General features: G+C 45.3%; 4 protein-coding genes across 7 annotated transcripts; 2 read left to right on the plus strand and 2 right to left on the minus strand.

The window, feature by feature from the left end:
- Positions 1-6,753: 6,753 nt before the first annotated feature.
- On the minus strand, positions 6,754-7,603 carry LOC149399615 (RING-H2 finger protein ATL1-like). Its single transcript, XM_089613194.1, has one exon. The coding sequence runs from the start codon at positions 7,342-7,344 to the stop codon at positions 6,919-6,921; it is 426 nt and encodes a 141-aa protein (XP_089469320.1). The 5' UTR covers positions 7,345-7,603; the 3' UTR covers positions 6,754-6,918.
- A 722-nt stretch (positions 7,604-8,325) lies between these two features.
- Positions 8,326-11,789, plus strand: LOC149399616 (uncharacterized). The gene is made up of 7 exons (XM_089612258.1): positions 8,326-8,836; positions 9,448-9,590; positions 9,819-10,090; positions 10,280-10,434; positions 10,736-10,998; positions 11,085-11,147; positions 11,215-11,789. The coding sequence occupies exons 1-7, from the start codon at positions 8,542-8,544 to the stop codon at positions 11,470-11,472; spliced, it is 1,449 nt and encodes a 482-aa protein (XP_089468384.1). The 5' UTR covers positions 8,326-8,541; the 3' UTR covers positions 11,473-11,789.
- Positions 11,734-13,947, minus strand: LOC149399617 (thiamine-phosphate synthase). Of its 4 annotated transcripts, none has more exons than XM_089612261.1 (4): positions 13,924-13,942; positions 12,785-12,857; positions 12,172-12,357; positions 11,734-12,088 (listed from the first exon to the last, which is right to left on the minus strand). In XM_089612261.1, the coding sequence occupies exons 3-4, from the start codon at positions 12,340-12,342 to the stop codon at positions 11,888-11,890; spliced, it is 372 nt and encodes a 123-aa protein (XP_089468387.1). In that variant the 5' UTR covers positions 12,343-12,357; positions 12,785-12,857; positions 13,924-13,942; the 3' UTR covers positions 11,734-11,887. The 4 variants fall into 4 exon arrangements, with proteins under 4 accessions (XP_089468387.1, XP_089468386.1, XP_089468388.1 ...); XM_089612260.1 differs by lacking the exon at positions 13,924-13,942 and adding an exon at positions 13,009-13,027; XM_089612262.1 differs by lacking the exon at positions 12,785-12,857 and having other exon boundaries at positions 13,924-13,947.
- Positions 13,948-14,399: 452 nt separating this feature from the next.
- LOC149399618 (Pentatricopeptide repeat (PPR) superfamily protein) lies at positions 14,400-16,958 on the plus strand. The gene has a single exon (XM_089611909.1). It carries the CDS (start codon positions 14,415-14,417, stop codon positions 16,221-16,223), a length of 1,809 nt encoding a protein of 602 aa, XP_089468035.1. The 5' UTR covers positions 14,400-14,414; the 3' UTR covers positions 16,224-16,958.
- Positions 16,959-17,452: the final 494 nt, after the last annotated feature.

Raw genomic sequence — 17,452 nt, forward strand, 5'->3', positions numbered from 1 at the left:
TTGGGAGATGCAGGAAGAACCGGCGTCAGCTTTGGCGGAGGAGGGGATACTTGGCAGGATCCTGATGAAGAAACCACTCCGACGACAAGCTCTGGGAGCCCTCCTAGAGGGGTTGTGGAGCTTGTCTAAGGGGTGGCGGCTGAAAATCTTGGAAGCCACTAACCAAGATTTATTCTTTCAACTCTGGTGTAAACAAAAGGAAGAGGTGCTCTTTATTACCTCTAGGGACCCATGGTGTTATGCCCACGGCGTTATTCTGGTGAAGAAGTGGCCTATAACTGGGGATTGGAGGGCCGAAAAGATGGATGAAATCAGTCTATGGGTTCACGCGGTGGGTCTTCCCCCGGCCATGGTGACGGTGAAGAATGCGACAAAGATTGCTGCTACGGCGGGCAGGATCTGCGAGCTGAGCCTGAGCAAGCCCAAAGAAGCCATTTTTAATAATTTTTTCAGATTTCGGGTGGCGGTGGCTTTGACGGGACGACTCAGTCCGGGGAGGTTCGTACCCTTTGATGGAAAACGTGTGTGGGTGGAGTTTCAATATGAGCGGCTTCCCCCTATCTGTTTCAACTGCGGTGCTTTGAACCACGATTTGAAGATGTGCGAATCTTCGGCTCTCCTGATTAAGCGCGAGGACGGTGTGGAGAATAAGGCGTTTGGACCCTGCCTTAGGGCGGACCCGAAGAAGGGAGGCACCTTCCTCTCACCGGTGAGAATGAACCCTGCGGTGACCTCGCCGGGAAACCCCCCGGCTGACACTTCGAGGAACACAGGAAACGCTCCGGATGAAGTAAAGACCGGTGAAGCGGGAGGAGTTGGAGCCGGTTCCAAAACTGGTGGCGGCTCGGGAGCTGGAGCCAGCTCCAAAACTGGTGGCGGCTCGGGAGTTGGAGCGGGCTGCAGGACCGAGATGGGCGGTGGCTTTGGAGTCCGTGACAACGTCTCTTTTGGGGGCCAATCAGCTGGCACCTCGATTGAGGATCCCCCGCAGGCTCCCAAAGCTACAGCGGGCGAGTCTTCCCAGGCACGTGAGAGGGTGAGAGGGGGGGCTAAAGTGGGCCAGAGCGTGGGCCCAAATGTCCAAAAGAAAATCAAGTCTCTGGGGGGTTTTGTGCGTAACCAAACTGGGCCAGATGGGCTGAAGTCGATGGGCCTGGGTCTCGGGCTTAAAAACACTTATCCACTGAATGAAGCCACTAAGCCCAAAACCCAAAACCCTCTGATCTATCCACAACGCGCGTCGGATGATGGCAAGGAGAAGACAGCGTCTGATGCGTCCCTGAGCGCCACAAACCAGAAGACCGAGGTGAGGCCGGAGATCCACAACCCTGTTGCCGCCGGGGGTCAGAAAAGCTGCAATAAAGATGGGGATAAGGCCAGGAGCGAGTGTGCGGGGTTGCCGATCGGAAAACAGCGTGATAACCATAACTTGGGTCTCGATATGGAAGTGGAGGCGGTGGGCGATTCTGAGGTCGGCAAGGCGGCTCCGGGTACACCACCTGGGGTTTTTTCCTTCTCTGCTTTGTCGGCTTCCCAACCCACCTTGGAAGCAGGAGCCCAGAAGTCAGGATCCACGACAGAGGGCGTACTGCAGCGACGGAAGGGAGTGAAAGGTGGAGGAGGTAATCAGAAGCGCTCTAGATCGCTGACGGCGGAGAAATCTTCGTGGAAAAAAAGAGCACGTCAAGCTCAGGAGACGCAGCTCACTCCCCCCGCTCTGGCAAATACTAGCAGCTCAAACTTCCCTGGGGTCCCGACCGAGAATAGCGACGGGTTAGCTCTTGTTCCCTCTCGGAGGCAGGACCAGGAGCTACAGACCAGTGCCTCTACTACCATCCCGGCCCATGCTGTTTCTGAAATTCTGGATTTGGCAGAGCCTCTCTCGACTATTGAAGCGGCGCCCCGCAAAGACGTGGGCGACCGGGAGCAATGATTACCCTATTCTGGAACGTCCGGGGGTTGGGCAATCCCGGGACGAAGGGAACTCTTCAGTCGCACTCTCGTAAGCACAAGCCCGATTTAATTTTTCTATCGGAAACTAAGCTTAAGAGTAGTTCGGCTGAAAGAATTCGTATCATGTTGGGGTTTGAAAATTGCTTTGCGGTGGATCGGGTGGGTCGTAGTGGAGGACTCATTCTCTTGTGGAAGGATACAATCCAATTTACTCTCGGGTCGTACTCGCGCTACCACATTGAAGGACGGGTTTGTGACGTTGATAACAAGAGTTGGAGTTTTCTTGGTCTCTACGGGGACCCGGTGGCTGCCAATCGAAAGCACTCGTGGGACCTAATTCGGCGTGTCATGGCCTCCCATCATGGGCCGTGGCTCGTCGGAGGAGATCTTAACGAGGTTATTGAAGACGGAGAACTTAGCGATGGAAGGACTCGAGAACCACACCTCCTCGACTCTTTCCGTCATATGCTTGAGGATTGTGAGCTTGAGGATCTCGGGTATGAAGGGGCTGACTTCACTTGGCGGCGCAGCTCGTCTTCGGATAGTATGGAGGAAAGAATCGATAGATGCCTCGCAAACTCGGAATGGAAATCTTTAGTCCCCTTGGCTAAGGTATTCCACCTCGAGTATTGGAACTCGGATCACCGCCCCCTTCTTCTCACTTCTTTTGGCGATATGAACCAAACCAAGGTGAGAAAGTCGCGACGATTTTTCTTTGAGGAGGCTTGGTGCGATGACCATGAATGCGATGCGATCATCCGGAGGGAGTGGTTGGTCGACGGTGAGGGAGGTAATCCGATTGGCTTGCTTGAGGCTTTGAAGAGATGTGGTAGAAGCCTCTCGAGGTGGAATGCGGGAAAGTTGGCTGACCTCAAAAGTAAAATCGAGAGGCAAAAGGTGATTGTTAATCGGGCCGGGGATCGTCGGTTCGGTGGCGACAAAAGGGACCTAGGTCGGGAGCAACGCATTCTCGATGGTCTCATCGAGAAAGACGAGAGGTATTGGAGACAACGAAGTAGAATGGCGTGGATGAAGGCCGGAGACAAAAACTCTAAGCTTTTTCATCGTAAAGCTACCACGAGGAAAAAAAGAAATTACATTCGGGGTCTCTACGACTCGGCGGGGATTTGGAGAGAAGGAGACGGGGAGGTCGAAGATGTCATCTCTTCGTACTTTGAGGACATCTTCACCTCGTCGAGACCCGATGTTAGAAGCATAGAGGAGGCCCTTGAAGGTTTGGAGGAAAGAGTGACCCCGGACATGAATAGACATCTCATTAGTCCCTTCGACAAAGACGATGTGAAGGCAGCCCTCTTCTCGATGGAGCCTCTCAAGGCTCCCGGGAAAGATGGCTTTCCGGCCCTCTTTTTCCAAAAGCATTGGGAGGTGGTGGGGGAGCGCTTGACTACGGTGTGCTTAGGAATCCTCAATGACGGTGTCTCGGTGGCGGGCTTCAACGACACCATCATCACGTTGATTCCGAAAGTCAACAAGCCCACTAAGGTGAATGAATTTCGGCCCATTAGCCTATGTAATGTTGTTTATAAAGTTGTTTCAAAGTGTCTTGTTTCTCGTTTAAAGGGATATATGGATACGGTGATTTCGGAGAACCAAGGCGCCTTCGTGGGAGGCCGACAAATCCTCGACAACGTTATGGTGTGTTTTGAAGGGATCCATACTATGAAGAGAGGACGGTTCGGGAACGGGAATTTCGCCGCCTTGAAACTTGACATGGCCAAAGCTTACGACCGGGTGGAATGGGCGTTTATCGCAGCGGTCATGTGTAAGTTGGGTTTCGACCGGGCTTGGGTGGATAAAGTTATGAGTTGTGTGACCTCGGTGAGCTTCTCCTTCAACATCAACGGCACAGCTAGGGGGTTGCTCAAACCGGAGAGAGGCCTTCGTCAAGGTGATCCCATTTCCCCTTTCCTCTTCCTTTTTTGTTCGGAAGGCCTCTCTCGGCTTCTTATGGAAAAGGAAAGGAGGGGCCTCATCACCGGTGTGAAGTTTGGTCGTGATGATCTTCGCGTCTCCCATTTGCTCTTTGCCGACGACAGTCTTATTTTTCTACGGGCATGTGAGGATGAAAGCAACGAAGTGATCCGGTGCCTCTCCACCTACTCAAAGGCGTCGGGTCAAGTCATAAACTTCTCTAAATCCGATGTGTGCTTTGGCCGGGAGGTTTCGGAGGAATCCAAGGCGTTAGTGGCGGCTAGCCTGGGTGTCTCCATTACCCCTTGCCATAAACGCTACCTGGGGCTACCGACCTTCACCGGAAGGAAGAAATGCGAGCTTTTCTCTTTTATTCAAGACCGGGTGTGGGAGAAAGTCAAATCATGGCGGGGGATTTGGCTTTCACAAGCCGGCCGTGAAACGCTCATCAAGGCGGTCCTCCAAGCGATTCCCGGCTATGTAGCGAGTTGCTTCCGTCTTCCGAAAACCCTCGTCGACAACATTCACAAGGTTATTGCCAAATTTTGGTGGGGTAGCAATGGGGAGGAACGAAAGATCCATTGGTGCAAATGGAGTGACCTGACGAAGCATAAGGTGGACGGTGGCTTGGGTTTTCGAGACTTGGAGCGTTTTAACCAAGCTCTTGTGGCTAAGAACGTGTGGCGCCTCCTCCGAAACCCGGGCGGCCTCGTGGAGCGGGTCTTCAAAGCTAGCTACTACCCCGACGGTGACCTCATTGACGCTACGTGCAACTCATCGAGCTCCTCCCTTTGGAGGGCCTTGGTATGGGGCCGGGAGATCATTGACAAAGGGTCTAGGTGGAAGATCGGTGATGGGGAAGGTGTGTTTGTCTTGGGCGACCGGTGGATCCCCCGCCCACATTCTTTCTCCCTACTCAACCCTCCTCTCATCCCCGAGGAAATGAGGGTGGCGGAGCTTAAGCATCATAACGGAGATTGGAATGAAGTCTTGGTCCGAGATATGTTCGATAGAGTTGATGCGGAGGCGATCCTTGCTATTCCGTCGAGCGAAGAAGGGATGGGCGACACTCTTACTTGGCACTACTCCAACAATGGAGAATATTCGGTGAAGAGTGGGTATAGATTGGCCATGGCCCCGCATGTTGGTGCCTCCTCCTCTAATCCCGGTATCACCACGTCATGGTGGAAGCATCTTTGGAAGCTCCTGATCCCTCCTAAGGTGAAATTATTTACGTGGAGAGTTTGTAAGGGATGGATCCCGGTGAGAACAACCCTTTATCGTCGGAAAATTATTGGTGATTCTCGCTGCCCTTTATGCTTCGGGGGGCCGGAATCTATCACTCACGCTATTTGGGGTTGCCGGTGGGCCCAAAAGGTGTGGAACCTCACGAGCTTTGGAGAGATGGTACATGAGTTCCGGGGGGATGACGCCACTTCCTTTTTTATCACCGCAATGGAAAAAGTTGAGGTAAACGCTTTGAATTTTTTCTTGGTCTTGGTGTGGGAGATTTGGAATCACAGGAATAATGTCACGGCCGGACAAGACAAGTGGAAACCGGAGGAGCTCGTGGAATGGGCGGGGAATTTCCTTGAGGAGTATCGCCGGGCCAATGCTTGCCCATCTCCGGCGGCAGCGAGCAGCCCCTCGCCGGCCGCTTCATGGCAGCCCCCACCTACCGGGATGATTGACGTGTGTGTGGATGCGGCTATTGACGCACGAGGGGGCAAGTTCGGTACCGGGTGCATTCTACGGGACTACCGAGGTTGGGTTCTCGCCTCGGAGATCCTAGTTAAGAACGCCGGGTTCTCTCCGCCACTTGCAGAGGCCTATGCCATACTTGGAGGACTCCGATTGGCCAAGGATCTTGGTTTGGATAGGATTGTGATCCATTCCGATTGTCTTGAAGTGGTCAACGCCGTGAGGAATAAGATCGTCCCACCTACGGAACTCGGCACCCTTTTGGAAGACATCAAGGTTAGACGATTAAACTTCTCTACTTGTGAGGTATCTTATCTTCCCCGTTCTAGTAATGTTGCGGCACATAAGATGGCCCGTTTTGCTCTTAATTTTGACTCGAGCTCGCGGTGGTTGGGGGTTGTCCCGCCATGTGCGTTGCGAGAGGTTATTAACGATCAAATTTGTTGATGTAACCACGGTTTTCCTCCGCCACATGTGAGGGTGTTTAATGATATTTGTCCGTGGTACCGACCACGTTTTCAAAAAAAAAAAAAAACTCCCCCAACGTAATGACATACGTCCCTACGATCTATTAGTAATAACGTAAGAGAAATTTTATGTAATAGACTTGATATTTAATAAAATCAAAATCAATTTATTATTTAAAAAATTATTTTGAATTAGACTTTAAATTTATATTCAGACAAAATATCTTTGAGAGTATTTAAGCCTTAATTTTTAAATAATTTTTTTGCTAATTCCTGATGACCTAATTAGATGAGTTATTTCGATGATTTACGATGGTCTCCGATCAGGGGCGGACCAAGGTGGAGCCCTCTAGAGGCCTACCTCCCAACCTAAATTTTTGGGCCAAAAAAATTGTAACTTTTTTTTCTTTTTTCTTTTTTCAGTCGAAATTATTTTTTGACCTCCCTTTTTGGCTATTTTTTACCTTGAAAATTTACATTTTTTTACTTTGAAAATTTACAAATTTACACCCCTAAAACTATTTTTTTTTTTTTTTTCAAATTAGCCTCTGGTGAGCATTTTTCCAAACTTTACATTCACGGGTATTCTTGTTTAAACAAGAGACAAAAATCCAACTTCATAAATTTTCAAATAACAGGTACATATTTCTTGATTATGACTTCTATGATATAATATTTTTTCAACGTAACCACATATAAATAAATAAATAAAAATATATATAAATATTAGAAAGTTGTAATATACAAAAGATACAAGAGCTATGGTTTTTGTATTGTGGGTAGCCGCCAACAAAGCAAAGTGTCCCCACCAAAAGTCGACATCATCTCTAGAGTCCCATTGAATTTAAAACGACTAAGAGCCACGTCATTGGCGGCCGGAAACCGCCACGGGTGTCCGGCAGAGAGGGCAATCGATGTGCGAAAAGAGCCACGTGTCGACGCATTGGGCGTGGAAGGCGTGGCGGCATCGCGGCAGCCTCCTCACCTCTTCCCCTTCCTCCAACGCCGACAGACACACCGCGCACTCCTCCTCTCCCTTCTCCTTGCCGTACCGGAAGCTCGCCGGAATATCCGCCGCCGCCGCCGCCCTTGTCGCCGCGGCGATCTCCACGAACGGGACCGGGGTCTGCGGCCTCCAGCTATGGCGTTCGGCGCACCACCGGATGACGAGCAGGTTGTAGAGCGTGAGAATCGCCGCGGCGGTTCCGATCACGATCAGGCCGTAGTACAGCATCGGAAGGTTTGTTCCGGCCATCTCCAGTGGCGGAGATGGAGATTCCGGACTAGCCATGTGAGAAGATGATGATGATGAGAAGTGTATACGTTTTCAAGGTCTGGTTGTTATGACTTATGAACCTTCATTTCAATTGAGTTTGGTTTGGTTGGTATGTTTTTTTATTTTATTTTTCTTCTTTCTTCTTTGTTGTATCCATTTTATTTTATTTTAAATGTAGTGTAGGTAAATTTATTTCCTTATATAAAAGCCGTGGTGGTTATGCGATGATTATAGAGGCATGAGCTCATGAGTGGGGACTGAATATTACTTGTTGATAAGCATTACAAATTTACAATACTAATTCACTTCTCTCTATTATTATTATTATTATTATTTTGAATATTTCTCCGTACGTCTATTTGTTTACTATTGGTCCATTTACGTTGAAGACGTGAGCGGAAATAAGTGTGGTTACAGACTTCTTTTTATCGGGTCACGCATTTTCAATTTCAACCGACTTTGAACGATGACAAGCAAAAGCGTTGTCGTATCTTTTGCGTGCTTGTTGTCGTTTTTATTATTTTATTGTCTATGATTGCCGAGCAGTTCCATCTGAATTATTAATTATTATGGTTGGGAATATTATATTTTGGCTACAAATCTAATGTAAACGTCTTACCTGGTCTAGTAATTAAAGACAAAAACACCTCACTCACGCACCTCTCTCTTCGCCAATGACCAATTGGCTCCCTCAGAAAAAAAAAAAAAAAAATCACTAAAAATGTACAAATTAGTCTCCTAAACTGTTTTTACATATTAGTCCTCTCTAATATATATTTATGACTCCGTGCGTGAATGTCACTTAGCCCCACACCCAAAATAACGACAATAAAACCGCTTACCTGAAGGTCTCGTTGGACCGAAACACGGCCACAATGCTTCTAAGTTTTAATTATACAATACAACACAACTTACTAGATCAGAAGTACATACTCTAGATTTTGATTACTTAAAATTTATCGAACAATTAATTGTAGCTAACAGCTTTTTTTTATATATAAAAATTAATTGATCCGCTAAATAAGATATAATAGAAAAAGTTAACCGAAAATTTCATATTTAATTACCCTACAAACATCACCACTACCAAAAGCAGTAACCGAGAAATCACCCAACCAAAGCTCGAAAGTCGAAAGCAGAGATTCAAATTCAATGGAAACCCTAGGCTGAGATCGCCATCACTGCTTGTCGCGCCAAGCTCGATCGTTCTCGATGATGGCGAAGCAGCTTCACCACCACCACCACCACTCAGCGGCCGGCGCGGTGGCGTCGACGACGAAGCGGTGGTTCATGGCGTTCCTTATAATGTTCTCAGCGTCCACTCTGATCGCGTTCCTCATCCGAGCCGGCTATGATAGCTCCGCCTGCGATCGGAGCCTCGACGCCTCATCTGCTATCGTCGGGAAGAGTCTCGCCGGCGCTGGAGCAGGAATCCCGGAACCGAACCCGTTACATTTCATGAGATCGAAGCTTGTTCTTTTGGTCTCGCACGAGCTCTCTCTTTCTGGTACTCTCTGGATTTCGATATTTGTGTTAATATTCAATTAAGTTAAGAGTTAATGCATGTAGGTATTTTAGTGTTGATAAGGGGAAAAAAATTATGGTCTTTACTTCGAAATTCAAATTACTGATGTTCCATTGAAGTGTTGTCATTTTTATGATTTGTTTCGCATTCAGTGATGCCAATTTTTGTGTTTTTAGTTTAGTCAGTTATTGACATGTTCACACCTTTATTTTCCAATCATTGTTTTGTCTGGCTATAATGAATGTCACTACATTGATGTCAGTTTTAAGCTCCATATATTGTCTACAAGAAAACCGACGGGCTTATTTATTACCGTGTGATAATTGGTCTTGTTTACCCATTTTTGCTTCTGGGGTCTGCGTATGGTATGTTCTCAACAATGGTATTTACTTATGGGTGTAACAGTCTAGCATTTTCAATCTCCTGGCCCCAAAAAAAAAATCCAAAGGTTATTACTCTACTTTTTGTAGTTTCTATTCAGTCATTTTTAGTGTTTATATATATAGCTTCATATTAATGCTGATATATATTTTCCTGACTGGTTCTGTGTCTAAGAATCTTGATCTGGAATGTTCCTTGGTTTTCTTCTCCAGGTGGGCCTTTGTTGCTGATGGAGCTGGCTTTTCTGCTCAGAAGTGTTGGTTCAGACGTTACTTGGATTACAATCCAAAAGCCGGCCGATACAGATGAGGTGGTATACAATTTGGAGCACAAGATGCTGACCCGGGGAGTGAAGGTAACGAGGATTAAATGCTTTCTTGTGATATTCATTTTCAATCCGTCTTCTTGGAAGTTGGAACCATTTGTACTGTTGTATCTCTTTTTTTCCCCATTATAATCTAACTTGTGATAAACAAGAGCTGTTGTCAAGCATGGTACTTTATTTTTTGAAATCCATGTGGTCTTTTGGTGTTTCTGATATCAACCTGGTATGTATAAGATGTTACGTTGTTGTGTGTTGTAGGTATTCTCTGCAAGAGGTCAAGAGGCTATAAATACGGCTCTCAAAGCTGATCTAGTTGTTTTAAACACCGCAGTTTCTGGGAAATGGCTGGATGTTGTTCTCAAGGAAAATGTGCCTCGTGTTCTTCCGAAAGTTTTGTGGTGGATTCATGAAATGCGAGGACACTACTTCAAAATGGATTACGTAAAGCATCTGCCTTTTGTCGCTGGTGCTATGATTGATTCACACGTCACTGCAGAGTATTGGGAGAATCGGACTCGAGAACGTTTAAGGTTCGTTCGAAATATATGAAATGTGTTGGTTTCAGATCGTTGAAGATATGATAAGCACTGTTTTACCTTTTGTCGAATGCCTAGATTTCGACGAATTCTCAACATGGTTTTATTTTTACTTTTTATTAGATCTTTGTTTATCTTTGGAAAACAAATTCCGGAGCAATGGCTGATAATTTCTTATCCCAGGATCAAAATGCCTCAGACCCATGTTGTCCACCTTGGGAACAGCAAGGAACTAATGCAAGTTGCTGAAGACAGTGTAGCAAAAAGAGTTTTGCGTGAGCATGTCCGGGAATCTCTGGGAATACGAAGTGAAGACATATTATTTGCGATAATAAACAGTACGTGCCCGAAATAATTAATTCATTAAACCAAGATACTTCCTTGTTCCTTTAAATTGGACTCGGATTCTTTAAAATACTTGGTGATAACTTAATCAAACACTTGAAATGATACCGATTATCAGCCCTCTTTCTTGAAAAACCAAATGCCTATGTTCAGCCTTATTTTTCTCATCTTTTGAATCTCAGTTACGTTGATATGGTCAAGAAAATAACATGAGATCTTCTGCTTGGCAGTGAAACTTGAGAATCCCAGTTTTTGCATTTTTATAGTTCATGTCCTAAACTTCTGCATATTCAGGTGTTTCTCGTGGGAAAGGTCAGGACTTATTCTTGCGATCCTTTTACGAAAGCTTACAATTAATCCAAGAAAAGAAGCTTCAAGTGCCAACGATGCACGCTGTGATAGTCGGGAGTGACCTAACCGCCCAGACAAAATTTGAGACAGAACTTCGCAACTACGTAATGCAAAAAAAACTCCAGGATCGTGTCCATTTCGTGAACAAAACCCTGACAGTTGCCCCTTATTTAGCCGCAATCGATGTCCTCGTTCAGAACTCCCAGGTAATGCTTCTTACTACGCATATATACTTATTATTACAGTCCCTCTAATCCTAATCATGTGTTATGTATGGTCACACTTTATCCAGGCACGAGGTGAATGCTTTGGCAGGATAACTATCGAGGCTATGGCATTCCAGCTACCTGTACTGGTAAAGTGATTATTTCTCTTCAGACAAAATTTGCGTTTTTCTTCCCTAAAATGAAAACGATCTTCAGGGAACCGCGGCCGGAGGAACCACAGAGATCGTCGTGAATGAGACAACAGGCTTTTTGCATCAGCCCGGAAAAGAGGGAATTACACCTCTTGCGAAGAACATCGTCAAGCTTGCCACTCACGTGGAAAGGAGGCTCACAATGGGAAAGAGAGGCTACGAAAGGGTCAAAAATCGGTTCTTGGAACGCCACATGGCAGAGAGAATCGCAACCGTCCTAAAGGAAGTCCTTCGAAGGTCAAAGACCCACCCGGGCTCTTAACCCATGATCACCCGTATTCACAGAGTACCCAAGTTCACAAATATAGGATAGAGAAGTCGATTTTTCCAGTTGCGGTGTCAGATTTCCTACCAAGGTTGTACATCATGTACAAAAAAATATAAGTGCAGAAAGATAGTAACTTGTTTGATAGAGTTGTAGCTTCAGGTGTGTGTGTGTGTGTGTGATTTGTTTTTGTTTGTTTTTTTTTTCTTTCCCTAGAGTGATTACATAGAATTACGATAGTGTGACCCTCTTAACATGTTTCTTTACTTGTGAAGTACTTGTGAGTTCCTTTTAATGTGAGCAAAAGTTACAAATTCTCAAGCCATCCACCACAAACTAACATCTGAAATTCGAAACTACACTGTACGAAATAGTGATCACAAAGTGCTCGTTAAGATAGCAATGACGATCTTCAAGACGTCTTGGGAGGTCTCGGAGGGTGTTTGCGCGGCTTGTCGAGGTTGGGTTTGGATTTGGCGAACCAAGTGGTGTAAAGAAACTGCTTGGATGGACCATTGTGGTCACACACCAGCCTCAGCTTTTGCCTCTCCCTCATCCACCTCAGCACTATCTTCATGTGGCTCTTGCTTGACAGCCCTCTCAGCCCAACATCCTAAAAAACAAGGGAATGACTAATTCAGAGAAGAAATAGGAAAAAAAAAAAACATCTTATTGAGTTTTCAAGTCTCCACATACCTTGATGTGATCCCAGGTTTCTGCTATGGTAAGAGGACCGTGTTCGTTGACTACGTCGAAAATGGCCCGCGAGATCGTCTGTGTCATCTCAGGTGGGGTTTTGGGAGAAATCGGCTTCATTGGCGGCTTTGGCTTCTTTGCCATGTACCTTATTGCTGTCCCAAACACCATTGTTGCTTCTGGATGCTGAAGTATAACAAGGAAAGAAGAAAATAGATGAGCCCTTCAAAGTTCTAAGACTCTTTTTATTCAAAAGATTCGTTTTAAAAAAAAAAACAAAAAATCTTTGCACAATTGAGTCTTGCTGTTTGATTTGAAAAAGCAGGTAATGTATCCTCATGTGATGGATCAGTTTTAGAAAACATGTCCGTCACTCCCATCTCTTATCTGAGCATGGCCATATGCAATGAATGTTGAGATGAGAGAAGAAAAATATCGGCTTACGCCCCAAAACCAGAAATTAAGTAAGAGTTCATTCAGGCATTATGCCAAACAGTTTATGTGCACTGACTAAATGGACGAGAAAACGCACAGCGTAACTTATTCGAAAGCCCAAGTGAGTAATTTTTCATAATGAAATCATATAATATCTTATAACAAAATAAAAGCTTACAAACTAAAGCAAAAACTAGCAGGAGGCGAGAGCAAGACGGTCGGCTGTAGACAACGTGTTTTTTTCATCAGACCTACAAAATGTGTAATTTTTTTTTATCAGACCTACAAAATGTGCAAGTGTATATGTGTTTACTGCATGGTCTATTCTACTTATCGCACGGCGCTTTCTATTTTGCTGATTTACTCCTTCATTGGTATACGTGGTATTTAATGAAAGCTTACATGTTATCGTTATCGCGGAGATAAAAAAAAGGGAAAATAACAAATTTATACTCTGTGTTTTAGTGAAATGTCGAGTTTAACCATCGGTTTTCAAGAATGTCGAGTTTATACCCTCTGTTTTACTAAAATGAAGAAATTATACCTTCTGTTTGACTAAAATGACGAAATTATACCCTGAAATCAACAACGTCACGAATATTCTTTTTATTGACTTTTCATTGACGTTGACTATAATATTTATATATAAACACCAATTATCTTTAGTCATTCGCGCCGTATATGTAATTTATTTAAAAACTAAAAAAATAAACAACAGTCTCTTAATCGTGAAGAACACAGAAAGAGGCGAATGGGTAAACATCGATAGTTGATAGTTATCAAAATCGCATATTCGAACAGAGAATCAAGGATTTAGAGTTACAATTCGAACACAGAATGAAGTCATCTCTTAGAAGGTATGAGCTTTATTATTTAATTTCAATTTAAGACTATTTTTATTTCAAAATTGAGAATTTGGAAGTTAGGTTTATATTTGATTCGGTTTTTCTTATATAAGAGTTAATATCAATGAAAGGGGGATTTGTGACGCTATTATTCATTTCAGAGTATAATTTTGTCATTTTAGTTAAACATATGGTATAATTTCGTCATTTTAGTTAAACAGAGGGTATGAACTCGACATTTTTTAAAACCGAGGGTTAAACTCAACATTTCACTAAAACACATGGTATAAATATGTTATTTTCCCTAAAAAAAAATAAACAAAAGTACCGTATTTGTTTGGGTGATTTAAATCGAATAGAATTAGGATAGCATTTGATTTTTTGTTTCATGTTATTCTTTAATAGAAAAAATCTGGATAAAAGTTCAATTAGTATCTTCCAAGCTTCTAGTTTTGGTGAGAGTACTTTTTACCTGTGAGGTCTCCTCCTCTATTATGACATGAGTTCAATCTTTCAAGACATTTGTCTCTATTATTTCATTTTTATTAAATTTATTTGTAATATGAATTCTATGTAATCAAATATATTAATTGTATGAATGAAAAAATTGTAAAGTAAAAATAAAAATTCAATCAGTAATAGTGTCATAGATTTTATAAATATCTACTATCTAGCTTCACTATATTTTAAAAATTACATAATACAAAGACAGACATTAGACATATTTAATACCGGTCACCAGGAGACATATTTTAATTTTTAACACTCCTGAAAATGTACTAATACGATACGCGGTATAATTTTTATTTAACATGATTAGTTAAAAACACAGCCTTCAATTTTTTTTTTTTTTTTTTTTAAATGAGCACTTTTTAATTGTCACAGACGTCCCGAAAAAGCAAAAGTGAAGCAATTTAATGACTTAGTTCGAAAATTCGCTCTCTTCTACTTGTCTTTCCTTGAATGCAAAGTGTGTGTCGCAGATTTCCGTATCCTCGAGGAGCTCTACTGAACGACATTGCGGAATGCAACCGCGTTGACCAAGTCAAACGAGTCCACGCCAGGATCGTCGTCTCTGGCCTCGACCAATGCTCCGTCGTCCAGGCCAAGCTGGTTCGAAAGCTCACCGAGCTCGGAGTCCCAACGCAGAGCTACGCTCAGCCCGTCTTCGACCGGGTCACCGATCCGAACCCGTTTCTGTGGACCGCCTTGATCCGCGGCTACGCTCTCGAGGGTCGACTTTCCGTCTCCGCGGGGATTTACTGTCGTATGAGAAGCTCTCGCGAAACGCCATTGTCGTTTACCTTCTCGGCTCTCTTCAAGGCCTGTGGTGTTGCTGGTGACGTGGATTTGGGAAGAGCGCTCCACGGCCAGACGATTTCGCTCGGCGGGTTTGACTCCGACTTGCACGTGGGAAACAGCTTGACCGACATGTACGTGAAATGCGGCGAGATGGAATCTGCCCGCAAGCTGCTCGACGAAATTCCTGAGAGAGACTCCGTCTCTTGGACGCAGATGATCGTCTGGTGTGGGAAGAACGGGGATATGGACGCCGCCGAAGCTCTGTTCGGCGAGTCAACGGAGAGAGACAGCGTGGCATGGACCGCCATGATCACGGGCTACGTCCAAAACTCACGGCCCAGAGCCGCGCTGAACGCCTTCGATCGTATGAGAGACGAGGGCTCGGAGATCGACGATGTCACCCTCGTCGGAGTGATCTCCGCTTGCGCTTCCCTCGGCTTGTCGAAGCAGGCGAAGTGGGTCCATCTCGTGGCCGAGACTTCCGGGTTCGGGCCAGGAGAGAACGTCTTCGTGGGGTCCGCGATGGTCGACATGTACTCGAAGTGCGGCGACCTCGACGAAGCCGTGAAGGTCTTCGCCTCCATGAAGAATCGAAACGCGTTCACGTACGGCTCGATGATATCGGGGTACGGGGCCCACGGCCGAGCCCGCGAGGCCGTCCAATCGTTCCGCGAGATGTTGGGCTCGGGGATCGAGCCCAACGGCGCAACGTTCCTGGCCCTCCTCGGCGCGTTCCGCAACGCGGGTCTGACAGTCCCGAGCAAGGGATTGTTCGCCTCCATGGAAAAGCTCCACGGAGTGGTCCCGGGGGTCGAGCACTACGCTTGCCTAGTAAACCTCCTCGGCCGAGACGGGAAGCTCGAGGACGCTCTCAGCGTGATCGCGAGGATGCCAATGGAGCCGAACGGGCCGGTCTGGGGAGCTTTGCTCGCAGCGTGCCGGGCCCACCACAACGTCGAGATCGCTGAGGTGGCGGCTGATCGGCTCTTCGAGCTCGAGCCGCGAGTGGCCGGGAACTACGCGCTGCTCTCGGGCGTGTACGCCTCGGCCGGGATGTGGGACCGGGTCTCGAGGGTGAGGAGGTCGGCCAGGGAGAGAGGGGTCAAGAAGAACCCCGGGCACAGCTGGATCGAGGCGAAGAGGGGCGAGATCCGAACGTTCGTTTCGGGCGACGAGGTGTCGGAGGAGATCGATCGGACGCTCGCGGAGCTTCTGGGCCGCGGGTACGACGAGGAGGACGAGAATGGTGGGCTGAGGAGTCACAGCGAGAAGCTGGCTTTGGCGTTTGGGCTGGCGAATTCTGGGCCCGGAGAGGCCATCAAGATCATGAAGAGCCTCAGGATGTGCGAAGACTGCCACGCCGTGATGTGCGGGGCGTCCCGCGTCACGGGGAGAGAGATTGTCGTCAGAGACAGCGTGAGGTTTCACCGCTTCCGAGACGGGTCGTGCTCTTGCGGTAACTATTGGTGATTCAGAAAGAGAGCCGTCGATCCCAATAGAGACGACCCATTTCGGATTCGCCCGTAGTTTTTTTTGTGGTGAAATGAGTTTTTGGTCCGAAATGATACACGAGATGATTTTCCAGCGCGAGGCGGGATGGAGACGACTAATCACGAGGTTAAAGGCCACACCTTTGGTCCCGACTTCAATTTTCCGATTGCAGTCTGTTGAGCCTAATTCATCGGCAAGACAATGAAGACTTTACGATGATTATAATGTAAGAGTGGTAAGTCGACGCAAGAGAAAATTGTAAACACAACTCCCGATTTGGGGTGATAGTGAAAATCTGCAGCGGCCTTCTCGCATTGAGACGTAATATTTTATTATTCGGTCATTTGATTGTTCTCTGATTAGGCAGGATTTGGAACTCAAATCCTAACACAACCTTGAGGGCAAAGTTTCATCTCGTTATGAGTGGAGTAACGATACGCAGCGTCACTCTGGACCCTCGGCCATGTCCAACGAAGACTCCTCAGGCAGTGGGTGTCACAGAGGATTGCTACCCAAGAGGAGAGTTGCACATAAGTTGCCTAAATGTCCATCTTTAGTTTTGGGCTTTGCAATGGCTGAGCTGACCCAACAAGAAGACTGTCTCTTTTCTTTTTATGTTCTGTCTTACTTGACCAGTAAGATATTCCAGTCATTCCAGAATTTCATGTTTATTCATATTTGAGATTCAGTTTCAACATGGTACTTGAATTTTCGTAACCGACAAATGTATCCAAAATCACAGAGGGGTTGATTAAAATAGATTAAAGTTATGTAGTTAACTAATCACACTTACAAACTTAAAATTTTGATAAATAATCAACATTAACAGAAATCAATAATATACTAATATTCAAAACATAACAAAAATTAACTTTACCAGGTCAGAAAATTACCAATGCAAAAAAACAAAGGGAAAATGACACATATATATCATGTATATAAGTGAAATGTCGAGTTTGACTTTTGATTTTTTTAAAAATGTCGAGTTTGTACTCTATGTTTACTTAAAATGACGAAATTATACTCTAAAATAAATAATTGTGCCACAAATATTCTTTATATTGATTTTTAATTAATGTTGACTCTGATATTTTTATGTCTTCATTTTACCCTTATTGATTCGCTCTTTATAACCATATATGTAATTTATTGTAAAAAAAAAAAAAACAAAAACAACGATCTTTGAAATCTGAAATATCATAGAGAAC

The sequence above is a fragment of the Urtica dioica genome, chromosome 4 (assembly GCF_054948205.1).
Source record: "Urtica dioica subsp. dioica isolate 48M chromosome 4, U.dioica_male_clone48M_v1_H2, whole genome shotgun sequence".
Taxonomy (NCBI): Eukaryota; Viridiplantae; Streptophyta; class Magnoliopsida; order Rosales; family Urticaceae; genus Urtica; species Urtica dioica.

Excerpts from the sequence above, each read along its gene's own strand:
- LOC149399615 (XM_089613194.1), bottom strand. The coding sequence starts at position 7,344 with ATGGCTAGTCCGGAATCTCCATCTCCGCCACTGGAGATGGCCGGAACA.
- LOC149399617 (XM_089612262.1), bottom strand. The coding sequence starts at position 12,342 with ATGGTGTTTGGGACAGCAATAAGGTACATGGCAAAGAAGCCAAAGCCG. Across the intron at positions 12,089-12,171 it reads AAACCTGGGATCACATCAAG|GATGTTGGGCTGAGAGGGCT; the intron begins GTATGTGGAGAC and ends CTTGTTTTTTAG.
- LOC149399616 (XM_089612258.1), top strand. The coding sequence starts at position 8,542 with ATGATGGCGAAGCAGCTTCACCACCACCACCACCACTCAGCGGCCGGC. Across the intron at positions 10,435-10,735 it reads ATTATTTGCGATAATAAACA|GTGTTTCTCGTGGGAAAGGT; the intron begins GTACGTGCCCGA and ends CTGCATATTCAG. Across the intron at positions 11,148-11,214 it reads CATTCCAGCTACCTGTACTG|GGAACCGCGGCCGGAGGAAC; the intron begins GTAAAGTGATTA and ends AACGATCTTCAG.
- LOC149399618 (XM_089611909.1), top strand. The coding sequence starts at position 14,415 with ATGCAAAGTGTGTGTCGCAGATTTCCGTATCCTCGAGGAGCTCTACTG.